Below are 24,178 nucleotides of genomic sequence, written 5' to 3'. Positions count from 1 at the left end.
TATTTAGTGGTTTTAAAGTACATTTATATGACATTAAAATTGGAAATTTTAAAAATATGTACCATTTCTGTAATTGCATTACAATGATACTTTGAATTTTTCCACCTGCAGGCTAAATTTCCACCTGATATATACTATAAAATTTTTACTCACAGACATGTTGAAGATCTTTGTGCCAATAGTCCTAGAGATTACACAAAACTTTCAGCAAAATATACATCTCATAATACAAGTGACCACCTTCAGGAAGAAGATCAGAGTGGCTGGTACCGTCGGATAGAAAACAATGGCTGGAGAATTGTTTCTGATAAAGTAAATAGAAATAAGAATAAATATTATATTTACATTTGTCCTTTTGAAAATTTTAAATTTTTTAAATTTAACTGATAAGATTTAAGTAGACTATTCTGGGGTTAGTAATACTTCAAGGTAGAGCACTTTATGGATTTTTTTTCTCAATTTACTTCTGTTTTTAATCATCAGCTTCATATCTTGGCCATCTTTAGATATACTCTGGTACTCAGATTATATACCAAGTATACAGATTGCAGAATGTGATTTGCTTTCATATCAAGCATGAAAATTGAAAGTGGTCAAGGTGTGAATTCATTCAACAAACTTGATTGCACATAGGGTGTCAGGTATTGTAGTTGCTGGAGATAGCAAGGTTAAAAAGCTAATTCTTCCCTTAAGTAGTTTACTTCTTAATTAGAGAGGTATTGTATAAAACAGGATATTTCAGTGTGGTTAAATAAATGTTAAGTGGCTTAATGGGGGAAGATGCACAGTATTGGGCACGGGGTAGCAAACTCTCCTCCTTGTTATCTAGTGTGTGTGTGTGTGTGTGTTTGTGTCAAAGACAGAGTTTGGAGAGGAGAGAGAATAGGAGGGGGATATATATATATATATATATATATATATATATATATATATATACACACACACAGAGATGACAGAGAGATATGGGTGGGAGGAGACAAAAATTGGAAGCAGGGAAAATGGTAACCAGTTAGCAAAGAGTGTCATACAGGGGAAATGCACGCTGGGGACCTACAAAGGAATAGATATGTTCCCGGGGAGCTGGCTGCCTATACTGCTTGTGGATTAGAGTCATCAACAGGAACACCACCAAGAGTAGGCTAGGTATATTCATGTGAGAAATTGGACTGTCAGAATATATCTGTTCATTTATTCACTCAGCAAATATTTACTCATCACCTCAGTGTGCTGGTACTTCTATTTTGGTGTATTCATGTCGAACACACGTAATTTTTTGCCTGTAGTTAAATAACTTCACAATCAATATTTCAAAATTTTGTATGTTTGTATTTTTGTATACTTGCATTTTCATTTCTCAATAGTTTTGGATACCTACTGAAAGTGAAATTGCGGAAGAAAAAAAGGAAAGTGAGTTCCATTTCTCTAAACTGAAGAGAAGGCAAGATTTGGAAAAGAAAAGAAAAATTAGAAAAATAGAATGGATGAGGCAAATGTAAGTATGTCAAATACTTAGAATTACTAAAGATATATTTACATATATATAGAAAAAATTGGAGAAGTTTCATTACTTAATTTCAAGACTTTACCAAGTTGTTATACTCATATTGTGGTATTGGCATATAGATCAATGGAATAAGATATGTAGTTGAGAAATAAACCCACACATGTATTAATGTTCAACAAAAGTGTTAGGAAAATATAATGGGAAAAACAATCTTCTCAAGAAATATAATATTCAAATTCAGAAAAATGTATCTTGACTCTTACTTCACACTATACACAAAATTAACTTAAAAGAAACCATAGATGTGGCTGGCACCGTGGCTCAATAGGCTAATCCTCCGCCTTGTGGCACCGGCACACCGGGTTCTAGTCCCAGTCGGGGCGCCGGATTCTGTCCCGATTGCCCCTCTTCCAGGCCAGCTCTCTGCTGTGGCCAGGGAGTGCAGTGGAGGATGGCCCAAGTTCTTGGGCCCTGTACCCCATGGGAGACCAGGAGAAGCACCTGGCTCCTGCCTTCGGATCAGCGCGATGTGCCGGCCACAGCGCGGCGGCCATTGGAGGGTGAACCAACAGCAAAAGGAAGATCTTTCTCTCTCTCTCTCTCTCTCTCTCTCTCTCTCTCTCTCTCTCACTGTCCATTCTGACTGTCAAAAAAGAAAAAAAAAAAAAAAGAAAGAAAGAAAAAAAAGAAACCATAGATGTAAATGCAAGAGCAAAACCCATAAAGTATCTAAGAATAATGTAAGGAAAAGTTCTAATGACTTGGGTTTTGGCAAGTATTTCTTAAATAAGACACAGAAAAAATGAACTATAAAAGGAAAATTATTAAACTACATGTAATCAAAATTAAAAACTCTTATTCTTTATACAATCTGTTACAAAAACAAAACTTGAAGCCATAAATAAAACATTTACAAACTATGTAACAAAGATCTTCAATTGAGAAAATCTTCAATTGAGAAAAACCTCAAACTCAAGGAGACAATCTAATATTGGATAAAAAATTGACAGTCCATAAATTAAGATATATGTATAGAAAATTTTAAAACTTGAGATACCACTACATTACCACTCAGATGGCTTAAATAGTCTGCTATACCAGTTGTTGGCAAGAAATGTGAGCAAATGCAACTAAATAAACCCATTTTAGAAAACATTAACAATTTTTTTTACAACACAGCTACTATAAAACCCAGCCATTCTGTCCCTGTATATTACCAAAGAGGAGTAAAAGTGTATTTCCAGAAAAGACTGCATGATGTACTTGAAAATGTAGACTATGAAATTAAAAGATAATCTTATTTTTGTACAAAAAATTGAAATCCATGCATTTTTTTATAATATGTAATTTCCATAGAACCTTTTGAAGACTGATCAAAAATGAATGCTCCAGATAAGCTTTAAAAAAATTTGATTTGAAAGGCAGAGTCAGAGAGAGAGAGAGAAATGGAGATCTTCCAGCTGCTGGTTCACTTCCCAAATGGCCCAACAGCCAGGGCTGGGCCAAACCGAAACCAGGAGATTCTTCCATGTTTCCCACATGTGTGATGGGGGCCCAAACACTTTTCCTGCTTTTTGAGTCCATTCTCAGGGAGCTGAACTGGAAGTGTATGTAACCAGGACATGAATAAGTACCGATAAGATACGCTGGCATTGCAGGCAGCAGCTTTGCTCACTATGCCACAATGCTGGCCCCAAAGTAGGCTTATTTGTCTTAGCCCCAAACTGGAAACAGCACAAATGTCTATCCACAGAAAAACAAGTTGTGGTATATCCATACAGAGGGATACTACTGAGTAATACAACAGAGTGAACTGTTGATACACATAACATCAACGAATCTCAAAATAATGACAAATGAAAGAAGTGAGTCAAAAATATATGTAAATAAAATTCCAGAATATAAAACCATATCTAAATTGACACAAAGCAGATCAGTAGGTGTCAGGAGAAGAGGGAAGGATTAACAAGGGAACTTTGGGAGATGGTGAATATATTTATTTCTTTATTGTAGTAGAGGATTCACAGGCATATACAGATGCCCAGATTTCAAACCGTGCACATTTAATTCACTTTTTATGATTTATTGTACATGAGTTCTACTTCAATAAAGTTATAGAAACCCATATTTGAAGGATATAGGTACTCAGAAGATCTCTGTGGCAGTACCCTTCACCTGCTGTACTTGTAGGGAGAGTAGAGAGCAACTCGGGCTCCAGTTGCAAGGGCTACAGAGGACCAGTACTTGTGGTACTACCGAATTCTCAGCCCTGCCACAGGTTCTGCACTCAGATGAAGACACTACCAGGGAGGAGGTAAAACCCTGAGATCTGGAATCAGGACAGTCGGGCGAACATAAACAAAACTAAGAACTATAAATATGCGAATTCCCTTGTTGGCGGAAGGAACCATTGCTCCCCTTTAGAGGGAAGAATCCTTCCTCCACAGAAGAGCCTCCCAGAAACCACACTGGCCTGGTTCCTGCACACACTTGAGCTGTTTCTCCACAGGATCCGTTTCCCACCACCACCACCACCACTTCTCATTGCCGCATCCTTCACTGAGCGTTGAATTTCAGGACAGCTCAGAGATGCAGGTCTACTCCAGGAGTGACACAACCGAAGGAGCCTCAGAAGCATGATGTGAAGGTGGATCCTGAAGTTGTTAGAGTTAATTGAGGGGCTGGTGTTGTGGCATAGTGGTTAGAGCTGCTGCCTGCAATACAATCTTCGCATTTGGGCTCAGGTCTCTCCACTTTCAATCCAGCTCCCTGACAATGGCGTGAGAAAAGTAGCAGAATTTGGCCTAAGTGTTTGGGCCCCTGCAACCCACATGGAAGACCTGGTGGAACGTGGCAGAGGGGAGCAGTGGGAGTGTCCAGCCTCCTGACTTTGGACTGGCCATCCCTGGCTGTTGCAGATGTCTGTCTGTCTCTCTCTCTCTGCAGTTCTGACTTTCAAATAAATAAATCTTGCTTAAAAAGTTAATTGTGGGGCCAGCACTATGGCTCACTTGGTTAATCCTCTGCCTGTGGTGCCGGCATCCCATATGGGCACCGGATTCTGTCCCGGTTGCCCCTCTTCCAGTCTAGCTCTCTGCTGTGGCCCGGGAAGGCAGTGGAGGATGGCCCAAGCGCTTGGGGCCTGCACTCACATGGGAGACCAGGAGAAGCACCTGGCTCCTGGCTTCAGATCAGCGCAGCGCCAGCCATAGCAGCCATTTGGGGAGTGAACCAATGGAAGGAAGACCTTTCTCTGTCTCTTCTCTCACTGTCTATCAAATTAAAAAAAAAAAAAGTTAATTATGCCAAATTCATTGAAATGGAAACATTGACCTGGAACTATGAATTTAGTATGTTAGCTTGGTATCCAGAAATGCTCCTAATAATGTTTAGGTTAGCTAATCAAATTCAACCTCTGACCTATTTACAAACTGCCAAGACTTCCCTGGTATACCGTAGGAAAGTGTTCCTGGTGGCTCAGGGGAATGCGTATATCTGATTCTATTGTGTGCAATCTACTCAACCATGTACAAGCCATAACCTCACAAAGCCTCTCCATTGAGTTACTGAGAAATGGATTAGTGACAGGAGCAGCAGAGCTCTTGAGTTCTGTGATGGTTGTCCCTTAGAGGCTGGAGATGACAGTGGAGAAAGTTGTGATGGCATCTATTCCTTTGGTTCACTGAGAATAATGGAACTTTGAAGTCATGTGCAGGTCTGGAGGTGACAAAAATTACAGCTAGGCTTCTTGAATGGAGTAGTCTCTGGCATCTGCTGTGCTGCTGTTGAACTGGTAAATGTGTTTTTTCCCAGTCCAATCACTAAGCAAAAAGAAACAGTGTTGAAGTGGAAAGAACAGATGCTAGCTTTGCATTTAAGTCTCAAAGTTAAATCAGCATTCCTGCTCTACCCCTAGGGGCTGTGCATCTGTTTCCACAGAACATCATACCTGTCTGTTGCATGGTTGGCCTATGTTAATTGGATGCACTGAGCAGAAAATAACAGCTCCCTGGATGGTTTAGTAGGACCAATGCCCACTGTGGGGAGGGGACAATAAACCTTGCAAAAATGTAAAGGTCTGTCACATGGCTGTAGCTTAAAAGATATTTTGGAGTATACTTTTTTTTAATTAATTAGTTTGAGAACCAGAGTTATAGAGATACCTTCCATCTGCTGGTTCACTCCTCAAATAGCTGCATGGCCAGGGCTGGGCCAATCCGAAGCCAGGAGCTGCTTCTGTGTCTGCCATGTGGGTGCAGGGGCCCAAGGACTTGGGCCATCCTCCTTTGCTTCCCCAGACACATTAGCAGGGGCCTGGATCAGAAGTAGAATAGCTGGGATTCGAATAGCTGGGATTCGAACTGGTACCAGTATGGGATGCTGGTGCTGTAGACAATGGTTTAACTCACTAAGCCACTACACCAGCCCCAGGGTATAGTTTTTAAAGCATGAGGTAAGTTACTACACATTACACCACTTTGAAGAAGCACAGTTCTCAGAGGCCCTCTTCTGATTTGGGAGGTAAAATAATACCCATGAGGGAAGGCCACAGCAACTCATTTGCCAGGTGATGTGAATATGGCCACCACACTTGACACGAGCAAGAAAGACCTCTATAGCTGGTCCACAATGTAGTCAAGTTGCTCCATCACTTGAGATTTACAGTCCAAAATTTCCAGCAGTGCGAGAACTGTCTGTAGACGATGATGAAATACGGTGTGGAGTCCCTGAATAGTTCTAGTAGAAGAAGCATGGCACAGAGCACTAGAGTTTTAAAATAAGGTAGTAGCAAAAACTATTGCCTTTTGAAAATCAGTTCCTGGCTTGTTAGTGGACCTTGGAAGGGACTGGATGCTTGCCAATAGGTGCTAAGTGCCATATGATGATGAACTGAGCTGGGTCTAGTGAATCTGTTAATCTATAGGACTGAGAATACATAGCATGGTTTCAGTATAAAATATGTGGTATATATTAGGATATTTTTAAAAGTTGATGTAAAAAATGGAATTAAAAGATGAATTTGTTTTGTTGCAAAAGTTTTGAAATCCTTGCATATATGGGGTCTTCAGAGTTCATGGAAAATACATATATGAAAAAAAATTTGCATGGGTTTTTAAGGATTTTGTAGCAAAATAAATTTTATTTGAGTTCATTTTTCCATCAACTTGTTGAAGTACTCCTGTGAGAATGAGTCTAAGAAGGTCTGGATATCCAGCCTAAGTAAGCTGCGTGAGCAAGTGGCTCAGACCTCTTCAACCAATACTTACCCATTGCCTCAGTGTCTTCTCCACACAGGGAGTCCCCTGTGGCAGGTCAGCGGAGGAGGAATAGGAATCTTGAGCCTAATTCACCATGAATCTACACAGGAAGTTAGCACCATGCAAAAATGGACAGTCACTTACAGTCCTCAATTGTCGCCGAAAATGATCAAAGGAGAGCCTTCCAGTGGGCCCAAGTTCCATTTGGTTTTCTACTTCATGTAGAAGGGGAAATAGCTTATGGTATGGATTTTATTAACAGTGGGCAGCAGCCAATAGTTTCTCAGCTGACTGGCAAGTAGAAAGAACACTGGAAAATGTGGCTAGGTTTGGGCAGAGGCGTATACCGAATGGGCTGAAAGAATATTCATACCCTGTGTGAGTGCTCTCCGAAAGGCTGATATGAGGCAGAGAGCCCTCAGTAATCCCAAGGACAAGATGATTCAGCCTGTGTCTGTTAGCATTTTCCCAGGACACTTCAGTGGTTGTGCATGGAGCTGTGTACACAATGCCACAGTAACAGGGAGGGAAGTGGTAAATAGACTCACCTACAGACTCTTCCCCTCACCTAGAGGGCTGTAGTCACAACTGACTGTGTAACAAGAGCCAGTGCATTGTCCCCACTAGTGAGATAAGCTGGCTCCCTGGTGACAGGCTGATTGTATTGGACACTCTCCATAATAGAGACCTTCATTTGTTCTCTGACAAATACTCTTTTCTTTCTGCCTGCATTGTTCCTGTCAGTAATACCATTCACTATAGAACCCCTTATCAATTACCATTTTATTTCATATAACATCTTTTTCTAACCAGAGGACCTATTTATGGCAAACTAAGTTTGGTAATGTGCTCAGAATAACAAAATTCATTTAGCATATGCCATAAGCTAGAAACAACTGGATATGACAGTAGTGGTGTGGCCTCTTGAAGCTGACTCATGCTACCAGCTGAGATAACACCTGTGAATAGTAATCTTGTTTCATTTGTTCTTATATTTATTCACCCTTAAAACAATCCTCATCTATAACTATATGTGTTTTTTAAAAACAGACCTTTCATCTGCTGGTTCACTCCCCAAATGACCAGGACAGCCAGATCTGGGTCAGGCCAAAGCCAGGAGTCAGGAACACCATCTTAGTCTCCCTCATGGATATAAGGGGCCACGTACTTAGGCCATCTTCCACTCACTTCCCAGGCACATTATCAGGAGGCTGGATTGGAAATGGAGTAGCGAGACTCAAACTGGCTCTCTAAGCTGGGCTGGCAGCATCTCAAGCAGCGACTTAACCCATTGCGCCACACTGCCAGCCCATGTGTTTCTAATTATATCAGCATTTCCATCTCAGGCTCAGTGGTCGAAAATTGAATTTCTACACTGTAAAATTTGCCTCTTCTCAGTATTCTTCCTGGACTCAGTTTATGACCTTATTTTCCCTGGGATCTGATCCAGAAGTCTGGAGGTTATCTCAGACTTGATATTTTCCATAAACTCATACATTTAATTTGTTATCATACTCTATTCTACTTTCCAACTGTCTGCCAAATCTGATGTTTTCTTCCATTCTCCACTGTATTAGCTCATCTGTTTTCATCTATACTTCACCTTCTGAATCCATTTTATAACTGGTCTCTGTCTTTTATTTTTTTCCTCATCACAGTATGAACAATGAAGTGAGGTATATAAAAAATCGCTTTCTTAGCTAAACATATTAAGGGCTCTCCGTTAGCCTGCAGGATCTGCATCCTAGTTCCTCTCACCAGGTTGCTCTTTTCTGGCTCGGCTCCATGGCAATAAGATTTTCATCTTCCATACCTGGCTCAAACCTCTCTTCCTGAAGCCTTCCTGACCTATTTAGCTTTGCCCCAGTTAGGCATGTTCTTTTAATGTGCCCACTGATCACTTAGATACCCATTTATAATGTTTCTGCAGTTATCTGTGTCTTTGACTCCCACTCTACCTGGGCTCCTGCACAGCACCTCAGACAAGGTGGGTGCTTAGTGAGTATGTGCTGTTACTAGAATGAATGAATGAATGAATTCCTATGAGGTTGCAGGATTTGAGAAATTTTACTTTGTACGCTTTGTTCATGGATCCATTTAAACATTTTTCACTATGTCGCTGAGAATGAATAATTTTGAGAATCACCATGGTTGATTTTTCTAAAGTCATCTTCCTAAAAGAATTCTGGTTTTTAAATCTGGCATTTTCTGTGACCTACAGATCTTAGCTCTCCTTGATCTCCTTTGCAAGTTAAGCTTTGATTGTTCCCAGATCTTTGTATTTTAACATCTCTCCCTGTTGGGAGATTCAAACACCACTTAGCTGTCCTTTCCTTTTGAACTTCCTAGTTTAGAAAGAATATTCTGAAGAAATCACATTGAAGTGACTACAGCTGAAAATATATTGTGATAAAATCCATAAGGGCAAAGTTTATATTGATTTTTTATTTAAAATTTTCATCATGTCAAAGTTAAACGTGTGTTTGAGTCCCATGGGATGTTTAGATGTATGTACGCATAGTATAATGTCCAGTAGGACAAATATACCTAATCCTTCAAACATTAGTCATCTCTTTATGCTGAAAACATTCAAAATACTCTTTTCCAGCTCTTTTGTAAGAAAAAATTCCAATAAAATGTCACTAGCTACAGTTAGCCTACAGTACTATAGAACAGCAGAATATTATTTGTGTCCAATTATACCTTAGGGCCTTAAATAACTTTTCCTCATCCTGTGCCACCTCCATTCTCGCCAGCCTCTAGTAACCACCATTCAACACTCAACTTCTGTCAGATCAACATTTTAGATTCCACATATGAGAGGATGTGGTATGGTATTTCTATTTCTGTTATTTCAGTTAACATTCTATACATGTGGTTGCAAAACAAAGTTTCATCCTTTCGTAGCCAAATAGTATTACTTTATATATATGTAACATGGTTCCTTTATTCCCTAGTGGATAGACGCTTAAGTTGTTTGCATTTCTTAGATATTGTATTAGTGCCACCTTAAACACCAGAGTGCAGATGTACCTTCAACAGACTAATTTCATTTCCTTTGGATTTATACCCACGGTGGTATTGCAGGACCACATGGTAACTCAAATTTTAATTTTTTGAAGATACTCCATAATATTTTGCACATGGCTCTACTAATTTACACTCCCACTAATAGTATGCAAATGTCCCCTCTTGTCCACATTCTCACCAGTGCTGTTTTCATCTTTTATCTTTTCATAATAGCCTATCTAACTGGTGTGAGGTGATATTTAGCCATGGTTTTGCTTTGCATATTCCTGATGATTAGTGATGTTGAACTTTGTTTTTGTGTACCTATTGTCTATTTACATATCCTCCATTGAAAAATGTCTATTTAGATCTTCCCATTTTTCTTTTTAAAATTAGATTGTGCTGTTGCTATTAAGTTGTTTGAGTTCCTTATGTATTCTGGTCATTAACTTCTTATCAGATGAATAGCTTATAAATGTTTTCTCTCATTCTGGGGATTGTGTCTTCATTCTGTTGTTTCCTTTACGGTGAAGATGCTCTTTGTTTGATGAAATCCTGTTTGTCTATTTTGTGTTTATGTCCTGTGCTTTTGGGATCTAAACTAAAAAAATCATTGCCCAAACTAATGTCATGATGCATTTCTCATGTTTTCTTCTAGTAGTTTTGAATTTTCAGGACTTTTATTTAGGTCTTTAAACCATTTTGAGTTGGTTTTTGTATAAAACTTGGGGGAGGGCCTGGTTTCACTCTTTGTACATGTGGATATTCAGGTTTTCCCTGTATTATTTATTTTATTGAAAAGACTGTCCTTTCACCAATATGTACAGTTAGTATCTTTGTTGGGAATCAGTTGAATATAAATGCCTGGATTTACAAGTAGAACAGAATACAGATCATAGAAGCAAATCCATGCAATTATAAGCAACTAATTCTATGCCAGTACCATTCTTTTTAAGATACCATACATTTGTGTAGTATATGTTAGAGTTGGATATTGTAATGCCTCTTGTTTTATTCTTTTTGTTCAACATGTGCTTTAGTTTTTTGGTATCTCTTTTGGTCTCATGCAACTTTAGTAGTATTTCCTCTAATTCTGTGACAAATGTTATTGATATTACATGGAGATTGCATTGAATATGTAAATTGTTTTTGATAGGATTGACATTTAATAATATTGATGCTTCCAATCCATGGACATGGGATTTCTTTCTGTTTCTTTGTGCCCTTTTCAATTTCTGGCATTATATTTTAGATTTTGTTGTAGAGACTTCTATGTTTCTATAGCTAGTAGAAATAAGGTTGCTTTCTTTATTGCTTTTTAAGTTAATTTACTATTGGCATATAATAAAGTTACTGGTTGTTATACAATGACTTTGTTTTCTGCAACTTTGCTAACTTAGTTTAATAATTTTTAGTGGAGTCTTTGAGGCTTTCTACATATAAAATCATGTCATCTGTAAAAAATAATTTGACTTTCTCCTTTCTAATTTGGTTGCCCTTTATTTCATTCTCTTACCTAATTTCTTTTTCTAAGACTTACAGTACTGTGTTGAATACAAGTGGTGAAAGTGGGCATCCTTGTCTTGTTCCAGATTTTAGAAAGTCTTCAGCTTATCCTAACTCAGTAAGATGTTACTTGTTAAGCATGTTATATATGGCCTTTATTATGTTGAGATATGTTCTTTCTATTCCTAATGAGTTTTAATCATAAAGGCAGGTTGTGTTCTTTTAAAGACTTATTTATTTGAAAGGCAGAGTTACAGAGAGGTAAAAGGCAGAGAGAGAGAGAGAGAGAGAGAGAGAGAGACAGAAAGAGAAAAAGAAAGAGAATCTTTCTTCTGCTGGTTCATTCCCCAGATGGCTGCAACCAGAGCTGCATTCCGGAACTGGGTTGATCCAAAGCCAGGAGCTTCTTCCGGGTCTCTTACCTGGGTGCAGGGGCCCAAGGACTTGGACCGTCTTCCACTGCTTTCCCAGGCCATAGCAGAGAGCTAGATCAGAAGTGGAGCAGCCAGGACTCGAACTGGTGCCCATATGGGATGCTGGCATTGCAGGCAGTGGCTTTACCCACAGCGCCGGGCCCTGGGTAGTTCATTACAAACCTCTTCCTGGAACTGGGGTAGGCCCAGACACTTAGTTCTGTGATCACCATCACAACCATGGTAGATTACTCCTGGAGTTCATATCTTGTCAGAGACCAGCACACCATGGAGTTAGGACCAAAGCCGGCACTGCTGAGGTAGGCTCACAGCCTGACTGACTCCAGCCAGGGACAGCTGATGCTGACTGGGACATAAGTGACAGAACTCCACCTAGGACTGTACCAGGTCTAGAGGCTCTGTTGACAGACTGTAGCTGGGGACAGAACCATTAAGATCTGCCCAGTGTTGTGTTTTACTATCCTTGTCCTGAGTTCCAAGACAGTTCTGTGCTTCCTTGCAGTCTGCCCAGGGTTGGGGGAGAGGTGGCAAAAGCAACCTGTTAGACGTCCAGCACAGCACAAAGCTAGGGTCCTACTTGGGTCTCATAGTCATCAGGCCCTGTGCAGCCTCAGGATGCATGATAGGCCCAGGCAAGACTGGCAGTGTTCCATTTTAAAACAGGTCCAGCCTATCAGAGCACAAGATACTGCCTGATGTGAAGGTAAGCCTTGGAGGCTCTGAGCACTGGAGTAGGGATAGAGGCCTTTCTGCTTCGTCAGGTGCTGGGTTTCATAATGGTAGGGCTGGTTCTGAGCTCCAAGGCCAAGTGCCAAGCTTCCTTTCCTGCCTAGTCTCTAGTGGCTGGAATCTTGCTTTGCTGTCTGCTGGAGGTTAAGAAACTGTGATAGAGATGGTCCCTTGGCTACCTGGCTAAGGAGGATTCTAAGCCTCAGTCTACAGGTACTGGCCTTGGGAGCAGTGCCCTGCATGGCACTGGTTGCTGTCTTGAGGGCCTAGTACTGGGTTTGAGGTCTAGGATCTGGACTTAATCCCCTCCCCCTCTCCTAAGGAGGAGGTGAAATATGTCTGTTCACACTGTACACCTTGGAGCTAGGGTAGGGGCGATGTGGACAACTCTTTCCTTTCTGATTTCTTCAGTGTATCTATTGTTATAATAAATATCAGGTACTGTGGTCTCTCACCTGGCTTCCTTGGCTCTTGTGAAGATGGCTTAGTCCATGAATAGTTGTTGAATTGGTGATCTATGGGGAGATAATCAGTGCAGCATCTTACTCAGCCGCCATCTGCTCTATTTTGTTTTTTAAAGATCTCTATTTGTGAGACAACTTGTTATAACATTCTTTATTTCCAGTTAGTATTATATCTGAAATATTGTGCCCACTTGATAACCTGTTACTGTCTTAGTGCTATTTAGATCACTTCACTTCAATAGTGACTAAGACTTCAAAACCTGAAAACTAAATTATTAAAATAATTGTTAGGACTCCTGAAAACAAAGTACCTCTTTTATTCTCCCCTAATAAGAGAATACATATCTAAATTATCATATGTCATTGTTGCAAAAGGAAAAATAATATCATTCAGGTTTCTAGTTCCAACCATAAGTGTTTGCATATTTGGGGAGGTTAAAAAAGAGGAATCTATAAAAAATGTTTTCACCTCCCAGCTTTCCACAAATTTGTCTCTTTTTTTAAGATTTATTTATTCGAAAGGTAGAGTTACAGAGAGAGAGGGAGAGACACAGATCTTCCATCACTGATTTGCTCCCCAGATGGCTGCAATGCCTGGAGCTGGACCAGATAGCAGCCAGGAGCTAGAAGCTTCTTCCTAGTCTCCCACATGGGTGCAGGGGCCCAAGCACTTGGGCCATTTTCTGTTTCTTTCCCAGGTGCATTAGTGGGGAGATGGATTGCAAGTGGAGCAGCTGAGAATTTAACCAGTGCCCATATGGAATGCCAGCATTGTAGATGGTGGCTTAACCTGCTATGCCACAATGCCGGCCCTTGCAAGTTCTAAATGCATTTTCGCTACTGAGTGGGCATTAGTAGTTTAGTATCTCTGAACCAGTGAGTACTTCCACTAGTTCAATAATTTACTTAACACATACTTACTGATTGCCTGTTATGTTCAGACAATGGAGTATAGATTGGGATATTGCAAGTCCCATGGGACCTTCATCACTATAAACATGTAACACTTTATAAATGGTGGACACTCAGGGGCCGGCGCTGTGGCAAAATGGGTAGAACCACCACCTTCAGTGCCAGCATCCCATATGGGTGCCGATTCGAGTCCCAGCTGCTCCACTTCTGATCCAGCTCTTTGCTATGGCCTGGGAAAGCAATAGAAGATGGTCCAAGTCCTTGGGGCCCTGAACCCATGTGGGAGACCTGAAGGAAGCTCCTGGCTTCAGATCGGCGCAGCTCCGGCCGTTGCAGCCATCTGGGGAGTGAACCAATGGATGGAAGACCTCTCTCTCTCTCGCTCTGCCTCTGCTTCTCTAACTCTTCCAAATAAAATAACACTTTTTTAAAAAATGGTGGACACTTTATGGATAGTAAATGAATGAATAAGTGCATAAAAAGTACAGACTATAGTATTTTCTTAGAAAATCATACTTTCGTGGTTTTTGTTCTTACAGAACTGTGAATCAAGAGCCATGCTCCTTCTTATAAAATACATTGCCTCTCACGGGTCATTATTCATTAGCAGTCCAACCATGCAGAAATTTCATGAGGGGGCAGGGATGCATTCTGTCCCTGTCATATTCATACCACCACATATTGTGTGAACCTTCTTTGATTGAACTCTCACCGTGTGCTAATCACTCTTCTAAATGCTTTACGTGGTTTATGCTAGGAGGGGGTGCTACTGTGAGTACCGTTTCAAGGAAAGGAGGCTTTTTGTTTGTTTTTTTAAGGAAACTGAGGCCCAGAAAGGTAGATTATTGCCTTAGTTTTTAACAAAATTTTATAAACTAAAAAACATTACAAATTTTTGAAATACAAAATAAACTTAGAATTTGGGTATAAAAGAAAACACTATTGTATAGCTATACAATGTGTCTGTGTTCTAACCTAAGTTTACAAGGGAAAAATGTCATAGATAAGCTAAGGTTTATTTATTACTGAAACATTTATTATAATTTTACTTTAGCCTAAGTGTATAGTGTTTTGAAATCTACAGTAATGTCCACAGCCTTATACATTCACTGACTCATCACTCACTCACTCACTCACCCAGAACAACGTCTAGTCCCGCTTACTCCACTAATGGTCAGTGCCCTATACAGGTGCACCATTTTTTTTCTCTAATACCATATTTTTACGTACCTTTTCTATGTATAGAGACACAAATGCTTACATTGTGTTCAAATTGCCTACAATATTTAGTACAGCAGTGTGCCATCTCGGCCTCACAGCCTAGGTGAGTAGTAGGCTACACCCTCAAGGTTATTGTAAACACACTGTGATGTTCCTACAATGAACTCCCCTTTTTAAAAGTTTAAAAACATAGGACACCCCCCCCCCAGCACTGAAAGATTTTCCTTAATAGAGAAGAATGTTTCTCAGAACATCCCCTGTGGTAAACAACGCATGACTTTTCCAGTGTTCATGGCAAGGCCTTCTGACTTCACTCTATTCGCTCGTGTTCAGTGGCTCTGTTAATCCAATTGCTGTCACAAATGAATGGTAGTGCTGCTGAAGGAGGCTGGGCTTAGTCAGGTTTGAATACTGGCCCTGGTGTGTATTTACTACCAACATGCTCTTGAACAGGTTCTTCACCAAGTTTCAATTTGTCTATCCAAAAGCATAACAAAAACAGCTGTCACAATAGCTGTGTCCATTTTTAAGAAAATTAAAAAAGATAATGGGTGGAAACTACTTGCACAAAGGTGTTCATGTCTGTGTAGCCTTTGTCTGATCTTCTTTCTCATCTTTTATCCCCTTTGCCACTTGCCATTGGCCTCATGACTTTGTAAGTCACTCAACTCCTGCAGGACTTATTTTCTCTCCTGTAACGTGAGTGGAGTAGTTGAGTCTGTTAAAATCCTTTCTACTCTGTAACTCCATGATTTGATAATTTAATAACTTAGTTTTACTTTGTATCAAAAGAATGTGATTTTTTTTGAATAGTGATTTTTAAGTGAGGTCTCTGTTGAGTGTGATGAAGTTACTTGCTCTCCTTGCCTCAACCAAATATCCTATCTCATAGGTCTTGGTTTAGATGCATCTCAGTGTAAGAAAGAAAACTGGAATCGATACATAGTGTTATATAAGATGAAAATGTGATTTAAAGTACAAATAATTTTTATTTGCAAATAACAACAATATATTTGAATTGCTTTTACTTGTAATCATCTATTTCAAGAGATTTCCGTCTCTCATTCTCTGTTTAGGTACTATGCAGGAACTCTGAAAGCTAAGGCCACACGTGATGAGACTCTAGATTTAATTCACACAGCAACAAAAGGACTAATAAGAGCTGTTGAAGACGGTGGAATAGAGTCTGTGATGGAATGGGAAGTGGATGAAGTGCTGAACTGGACAAATACACTGAACTTTGATGAGTGGGTACTTGTTCTGTCTGATCTTGGGGACAAGGGCAGTCATCATAAATTTTGCTTCCTAACATTTCCTGTTTACAATGTTGAATCTTAGGGCCACAAACATAATCTTTAAAAAGGAATAAATATTCTCCACTTATCTAAAAAGAAAAGGGAAAAATAAAGGATAAAAAAAGGAATGACTCCAAAATAGAAAACAGCAAATTAGACTTGGGTGTTCGTTATTCTTAGACTTTATACCTTCATGTAATCCTGCTTTGTTTTCACTTTGAGATTTATAAAGAAGGTTAAAAGCATGAAATTAATGATACAAATAATTTCTTCAACCTGTATTCTAGCATGAAAATGTTACAGTGTTTCATTGATGTAAGAAAGCCATCATGGGCCGGCGCCGCGGCTCACTAGGCTAATCCTCTGCCTTGCGGTGCCGGTACACCGGGTTCTAGTCCCGGTCGGGGCGCCGGATTCTGTCCTGGTTGCCCCTCTTCCTGTCCAGCTCTCTGCTGTAGCCCGGGAAGGCAGTGGAGGATGGCCCAAGTCCTTGGGCCCTGCACCCGCATGGGAGACCAGGAGAAGCACCTGGCTGCTGCCTTCGGATCAGTGCAGGGCACTGGCCGCAGCGGCCATTGGAGGGTGAACCAACGGCAGAAAGGAAGACCTTTCTCTCTGTCTCTCTCACTATCCACTCTGCCGGTCCAAAAAAAAAAAAAAAAAGCCATCATGGATCTTTATCACCTACCAGAGAAGGGTATTAGGGCATTATGGGCGAGGAAAATCTTAAGTAGACAAAGATGCCTATTTGTTTCTTTCCCTCAAATGCAACTGTTTGATTCTTTTTTTATCCCAGTAACTACAGGATATCAGACATAGATATTTTATAATCTTTCACTGAAGATTGCTTGGGAATTAGCCAACTGTATAAAGGAAAAGCAGAGCAGGATTTCAACAATTTATCTGCAAGAACTCTCTATCTGATCTCCAGAAATTTATTCAAAGTAGACCTCCTGTGCTTCTCACCCCATTTTCTGTTTCTTCTCCACACAATAATTTTAACTCTTAGGATAAAAAATAAAAGCAAGGCATTGCAATTCCCATCTTTGGATGTTATTTCTTTTTTTTTTTTTTTTAAAAAGCATTTGTTATCTATCTATCGAAAGACAGAGCTCTTCTGTCCACTGAATCTCTCCCCCAAATGGCCGCAGTGGCCCAGGGCTGGGCCAGGCTGAAGCCAGGAGCCCTGAACTCAGCACAGGTCCACCATGTGGGTCTCTGGGCGGCAGAGATTCCAGTGCTTGAGCCATCGTCTACTGCCTCCCTGGATGTGCATTAGAAAGAAGCTGGGTTGGAAGTGGAGTAAGTCTGGACTCAAACCAGGCATTTCTATTTTTTTTTTTAATTTTAATTTTCACTTTTTAACAGACTCAATATAGTTCATGGATCAAATTCAAAGAATTTAATGATATTCTTTTTCCTTCATCCCTCTCTCTTTGTCTCTTCATTTCTTCTTTTCTTTCCTTGCATTGTGTCTTTCTTCCTTCTTATTTATTTGAAAGTTAGAGTTACAAAGAGAGAGTAAGAGACACAGACAGATCATCTATCTTCTAGTCCTCTGCTCAAATGGCTGCAACTCTCAGGGCTGCGCCAGGCTGAAGTCAGGAGCTTCTTCCAGGTCTCCCACACTGGTGTAGGGGCCCAAGCACTTGGGCCATCTTCTGCTGCTTTTCCCAGGCCATTAGCAGGGAGCTGCATGGGAGATGGAGCAGCCAGGATATGAACCGGTACTCATATGGAATGCCAGTGTTTCTTCCTTTTCTTTTCCTTTCCCTTTCTTTTCTCTCTCCTTCCTTCCCTCCATCCCTTCCTCCTTTCCTTCCTATCTTCAAATCAGGCATGCTGATATGGCATGTGGGAATCCCTAATGGCAGGTTAAATACCCACCCAAGGGCTTTGTATACTTCTGATCAAGATCCCTTTCTGGGGCTGGTGCTGTGGTGCAGTAGGTTAATGCCCTGGCCTGAAGCGCCAGCATCCCATATGGGTGCCGGTTCAAGACCTGGCTTCTCTACTTCCAATCCAGCTCTCTGCTATGGCCTGGGAAAGCAGTAGAAGATGGCCTGAGTCCTTGGGCCCCTACACCCATGTGGGAGACCCAGAGGAAGCTCCTGGCTCCTGGCTTCAGATTGGCACAGCTCCAGCCATTGCAGTCAATTGGGGAGTGAACCATTGGATGGAAGACCTCTCTCTCTGCCTCTCCTCTCTCTGTGTAACTCTTTCAAATAAATAAACAAAATCTTTTATTTAAAAAATCCCTTTCTTATTTTTCTGGAGGGAGAATGAAAACCTCTTAAGTAAATGAGGGTACTTCAAAAAGCTCATAGAAAATGTAAATAAAGATGAGTTTATTTTGTGCTAAAAATCTTGAAATCCATTCACAACCTTTTTTTTTTTTTTTTCTTTTTTAAAGATTGATTCATTTACTTGAAAAGCAGGGTCACAGAGAGAGAGCCTCCATCTGCTAGCTCATTTCCCCAGATGGCTAGAATGATGGGGATTGACCCAGGCCAAAGTCAGGTGCATCCTCCAGGTCTCCCATGTGGGTACAGGGGCCAACAACTTGGGCTGTCCTCCACTGCCTTCCCAGGCGTACCAGCAGAAAGAGCTGGATTGGAAGTAGAGCAGTCGGAACTCGAACTGGCATTCATATGGGATAGCAGCACTGCAAGCCAGGGCTTCAACTTGCTGAACCTTACAGCATTGGCCTCATATACGACCTTTTTACATTGTGTGTTTTCCATGATCTTTCTGAAGCCCACCTGACATAAATCCAAGCAAGCAGGGTGACTGGCAGCTTTTCATAGTGTTCCTGAACAACCACTGAAAACAAAGTCTGCCAACGTTTAAGGTCAAGTGAATTGAACTGCCTATGGAGAGGTCCTGGAAGGGGTTACACCATCTAGGTATATGGAACCTTAGATGAGATAAATCTCAGGAATCCTCCTCTTGGAGCTTTCCCTCCTCTTCACAGTTCATCATCTCAAGTTCTTCCATATTCCACTCTTCCTGAACTACGCTTTGTCAGTCTCTGGGAAGCTGAGCTGACAGCTGCATTTTCCCTACTTGAATGTTATCCTTTTATTTTCTGGATACTGCAAAGACTAAACTCTTGTTCTAATAAGGCCATAAACTACATGCTTTACATTTCCTTGAGATATCAGAAACAGTAGGTTTGACAATCCAGAACCCAGGAAAAAGTTTTTGCTATTTTTCCCTGAGAGTTTTCTGTCTATATTTTACAGTTAGAATTATTAACTAATACATTAGTAGGCATTCACATGAGAACATGATCTTGTAGGAATGAAACTGGATAAAATGAGATGTGGTAGAGGAAGACAAAAGAACACTAATAAGGTAGATGGCAGGTTCCATTTTTATACCTACTTTAACTTTTTGTCTTGCAGGCTGCCTTAGGTTCATGCAAACTACTAGGAAACGAGAAAGTCCTAAGAATTAAACCCTGATACTAGTGAATTTGTCACCATTAACTTTAGATTTCTAAGAGAAAGTGGAATAATTAAAGTAATCTAAGTATATGCTAATAAATCAATTTATTACTTACTAATGAATCAATGTGATTTAATGAATGCTTATATAATCTAATTAGGTATATTGCCAACTGGAAGGAAATTGCCACAAGCAACTCTTCAGTTAACTTTCAAGGTAGGTGACTTTTAGCAGTGGTTGATGGGAAAATTCCTGTGAGCCAAAATGATGTATTATGCACATGTGTATATTCTAAGCCTTTACCACATCAGTACCCTGCCAGTGTATAAATACAAATGAACTGGCCAAGTCATTTTACCTTTATGGGTAAGACTGTTATTTGGGAAGAGAAAAACATTCTATTTTATTTAGAGTTGGAGAAAATAGTTTTTAAAAAGTGAATGCTTTTATGGTTACATATTTTAAGGTTTCAGTAGTAATTTTTAAAAATATTTATTTTATTTGAAATACAGAGTTATATATAGAGATAGAAACAGATCTCCCATCCACTGGTTCACTCCCCAAATGGCCACAATGGCCAGAGCTGAGCCAATCCGAAGCCAGGAGCCAGGAGCTTCCTCCAGGTCTCCCACAGGGGTGCAGGGCCCAAGCACTTGGGCCATCTTTCACTGCTTTCCTAGGTGCATTAGCCGGGAGCTGGATCAGAAGTGGAGTAGCTGGGACTTGAACCAGTGCCCATATGAGATGCCAGCACTGCAGGCTAGAGGTTTAACCTGCTGTGCCACAGCGCTGGCCTCTCAGTAGTAATTTTTAGTGAGCAAATTTCATTTGGCAAATTAAGTGCCTCAAAATATTTTTGGGGTTCTATTCTACTTTTGTCCCACTGGTGGTCCACAACACTAAAATCTGAAAGTGGCAGCATTTTTAGGAAGTGTGTCAGCACACCCCCAGAAATAGCTATAGTTCCACATAGCCTACTTGTGGTTATTATCTAAGTATACAAACTCCGTCCTGTTATCATTTGAGAAGTAGTAAAGTAGAGACGTAATTGTGAAATCTCTTTCATACAACCTGGGTTTGATTTTGGCTCTACTGTTGGCTGCCTGTGTGATCTGGGACCAGCTAGTTGCTCAGTTTTTCATCTACAAAATAAAAGCAACAAGTAGCACCTTGCTCATAGGTTGTTGCAAAGTAATGAGTAATAGACATAAAGAGCTTAGACTGGTGCTCCGCACATGATGTGATACACTCCATAAATGTGCACTATCATTAGAATTAATCTATCCATCTACCCACTTTTTTTTTTCTTTAAAGATTTATTTATTTTGCTTGAAAGTTAGAATTAAACACAGAGAGGAGAGGCATTCACTCCCCAATTGGCTGCAACGGCCGGAGCTGCACCGGTCCAAAGTCAGAAACCAGGAGCCTCTTCTGAGTCTCCACGCGAGTGCAGGGGCCCAAGGACTTCGGCCATCTTCCATTGCTTTTCCACGCCATAGCAGAGAGCTGGATTGGAAGTGGAGCAGCTGGGTCTCGAACCAGTGCCCATATGGGATGCAGGCACTGCAGGCAGTGGCTTTACGCACTATGCCACAGTGCCAGCCCCTCTACCCACTTGTTTGTAACTCATTACCAGCACTCCAGTATGCCATCAACTCTCCACAGGCTTGTATGGTGGCCAAATGCTTTCTCAGCCCATTCGCCACACAACATATGGTGACTTTTTTTTTTTTAAAGGATTTTTTAAAAAGATTTATTTTATTTATTTGAAAGGCAGAGTTACAGATAGGAGAGAGAGAGAGAGAGAGGTCTTCCATCTGCTGGTTCACTTCCCAAATGGCCGCAACAGCCAGAGTTGTGCCAAGCTGGAGCCAGGAGCTTCTTCTGGGTCTCCCATGTAGGTGGCAAGGGACAAGGCACTTGGGTCATCTTCTGTTGGTTTCCCGGGTGCATTAGCAGGGAGCTGGATTGGAAGTGGGGTCAGCTGGGACTCGAACTGAAGCCCATGCAGGATGCCATTGCTGGAGGTCGTGGTTTAACCCAGGGTGCTGCAGTACTGGCCCCTGTGGTGACCTTTTACAAATTTAAATCGGCACAATTGAAACACTTGGATTTATTTAACAAACTCTTTAGCAATTGTGACATAGACGTGCTTTACATATTAACTCGCTTGATGTTCCAAACTACACAGCGAGACAAGCTCTAGTATCTGCATTGTACTGAGGAGCAAAGTGGATACAGTTACTTCATCGCAGTTCATGGGAGTGCCAGGATTTGAAATGAGATAGACTAGCTCAGAACCTGTGCTCTGCTGCCCCTCATAGCTTTCCACTTGGGAGAAAATTCTAAAGTGGCTTCTGGCTATGGTTGTGTCCCAGCTTTCCAGCCTTGCATGTGCCACTCTTCCCCTCGCTTGTAGCACCCCATGTCACTGACCGCCTGTCTGCTGCTCCAACACACCATGCAGTTTCCACTTTGGGGGCTAAAGGAAGCGATGGCCTCTAGAGGTCAATTTTAGGTAACTATCTAAAGCAGGGAGCCCTTTTGTTTGCTCCTGAATGCTCAGTTTGTAGCACTTAGTAGCTTCTCAATGGCAACTCAAAGAATGTAAAGGAATGACAATTATAAAAACTGGAAACAATATAAATGAGTCAAGTCATATACATATAAAATATATATTATATTTAATATATGTATATATTATACTTAACATATATGTGTGTATATGACAAGAGATTACAGTAAAAAGAAGGAAAGATACAGCATAGCAATTGGAAGGAGCGTAAGACCAAGTGGAAGATATTTTAAGTAGTGGAGCCAGTGAAGACGTCGGCACTGGAGAAGAGAAAGTGTGCCACTTTTTCAAGAAACAAGAGAAGGTCAAATCTCAAGCATATTTGGGAACTCTTAGCTCTGGAGAAGGATGAGACATCTCTTTATTTGTGAATAAAGACCTGTTGGTGAATAATTACAGAACACTAACTAAATGTCAAACACTATGCTAAGTTCTTTAGGGGCTCCATCACAATTCTCACAAAGATGAAATAAGGGCTTTGGCTTGGTGTATGTGGCCAACAACACAGAGAGGGTAAAAACTGCAGTCTGCCTCCCCAGTGGGGTTCTGGGCAAAGTTTTATGGAGTAAGGAAAGAAGCTGGGATGCTAACAGGTCAGGAGAAAATTCCTGATGTATGGATGGGGACAAGGAAGAGCCCCATCATCAGATGTCTTCAGCTGCAGACCCTGCATTGCCTATGGCCGTCTGGCTAGCTCTTCTGTTTCACTCATTCTCCAAGTTTTGGTTCTGTGGTGGGACCACCACTTTGGTCCCAAGTATCATTTTTGGCCATAATCCTTCTTTTTGCACTTAGCTGGTCAGTCTCAGTCTAGCTGAAACTGATTTAGGCCAGCTTGGTGGTGATACTTGTGAAAACAAATTAAGAAATGGTCATTTACTAACCTAATTTTCGTGGCTGAAGCCTATTGGTAAGAATGGGAAGATTAGGGGAAGGAAGGAGGGAATTCAGCAAGGTGCTTTTGAGTGTCAACAGGAGATCTGATTAAGTGTTTTATAACTTGCACCGACTTACACAGCTCCTTACTGGTAGATCAAACCTGAAACTCAGGTCTAGCAGAGCCTTTTGTAGGGATGGATGATGACATATGTTAGTGAAAATAGGATGAACTCAAAAATCTGGGGCATTTATGGTTTCACTTAAATAGGATATAAAGAAAACTGTTCAATAGTGAGAAGGGAAATGCAATAGGGCTTTTCTGTTATATAGCAGCAGGCAGAATGAGTCTGTGTCTGTGTTACACATCTGTCATCTTTCTAACTGGTGGTCATTTCTCTTTAGGTTTCAGGTTTGAGGAAGCACAGAAAGATACATATGATCTTGAAGATATACCGGAGCTACGAATGGAAGTACCTTATGATCATTTCTATGAAAATATTTACAAACAACCAAATTTTAGAGTAACGCCTGATTCCACATATGGAATATAAATATTCTTTCCTAGGTATAGCCATCCAAGCCCTGAACCCATCAATTACAGCCAGGAGACAGTTGTTGTGACTGGAATGACCTGTGTATTTATGTGTGTATGTATATATGTACGCACATACACTTAGTCCAGATCCTAGCCTAATAAATAAAATAGAACAGAAACAGAACATTGGGCTGAGTACAATGGTCAAGTGAGATATGGAAATTATTTCTGGTATTCCTAAGAAATTGTAGTATCCTAGCATTTATACTGAAATAAAGATACACTATTTAGGTGCAAAAAATCTCATTTGCTGATTTTTCCCTCCTTATTCTGTGCAAGGCAGAGCTGCTTGGGCATTTATCCCACATCCAGAGAGTACTAATTCTTCCCTCTCTCATGCTTCCTAA

The 24,178-nt window shown here is 40.7% G+C and overlaps 1 protein-coding gene across 1 annotated transcript in view; it reads left to right on the top strand.

Moving 5' to 3' along the window:
• C7H11orf65 (chromosome 7 C11orf65 homolog) overlaps positions 1-23,787 on the top strand; it is a 57,243-nt gene extending 33,456 nt beyond the window's left edge. Inside the window, exons 5-9 of the mRNA XM_062198353.1 lie at positions 112-312; positions 1,362-1,492; positions 16,114-16,284; positions 19,943-19,998; positions 23,639-23,787. Of these exons, the coding sequence (XP_062054337.1) occupies positions 112-312; positions 1,362-1,492; positions 16,114-16,284; positions 19,943-19,998; positions 23,639-23,787 (708 nt within the window). The remainder of the gene's footprint in view (positions 1-111; positions 313-1,361; positions 1,493-16,113; positions 16,285-19,942; positions 19,999-23,638) is intronic.
• Positions 23,788-24,178: the final 391 nt, after the last annotated feature.

Source organism: Lepus europaeus, chromosome 7 (assembly GCF_033115175.1).
Source record: "Lepus europaeus isolate LE1 chromosome 7, mLepTim1.pri, whole genome shotgun sequence".
In the NCBI taxonomy this organism is placed as follows: Eukaryota; Metazoa; Chordata; class Mammalia; order Lagomorpha; family Leporidae; genus Lepus; species Lepus europaeus.
The sequence above is the reverse complement of the archived record's forward strand: the minus strand, read 5'-3'. Positions and strand labels throughout refer to the sequence as shown.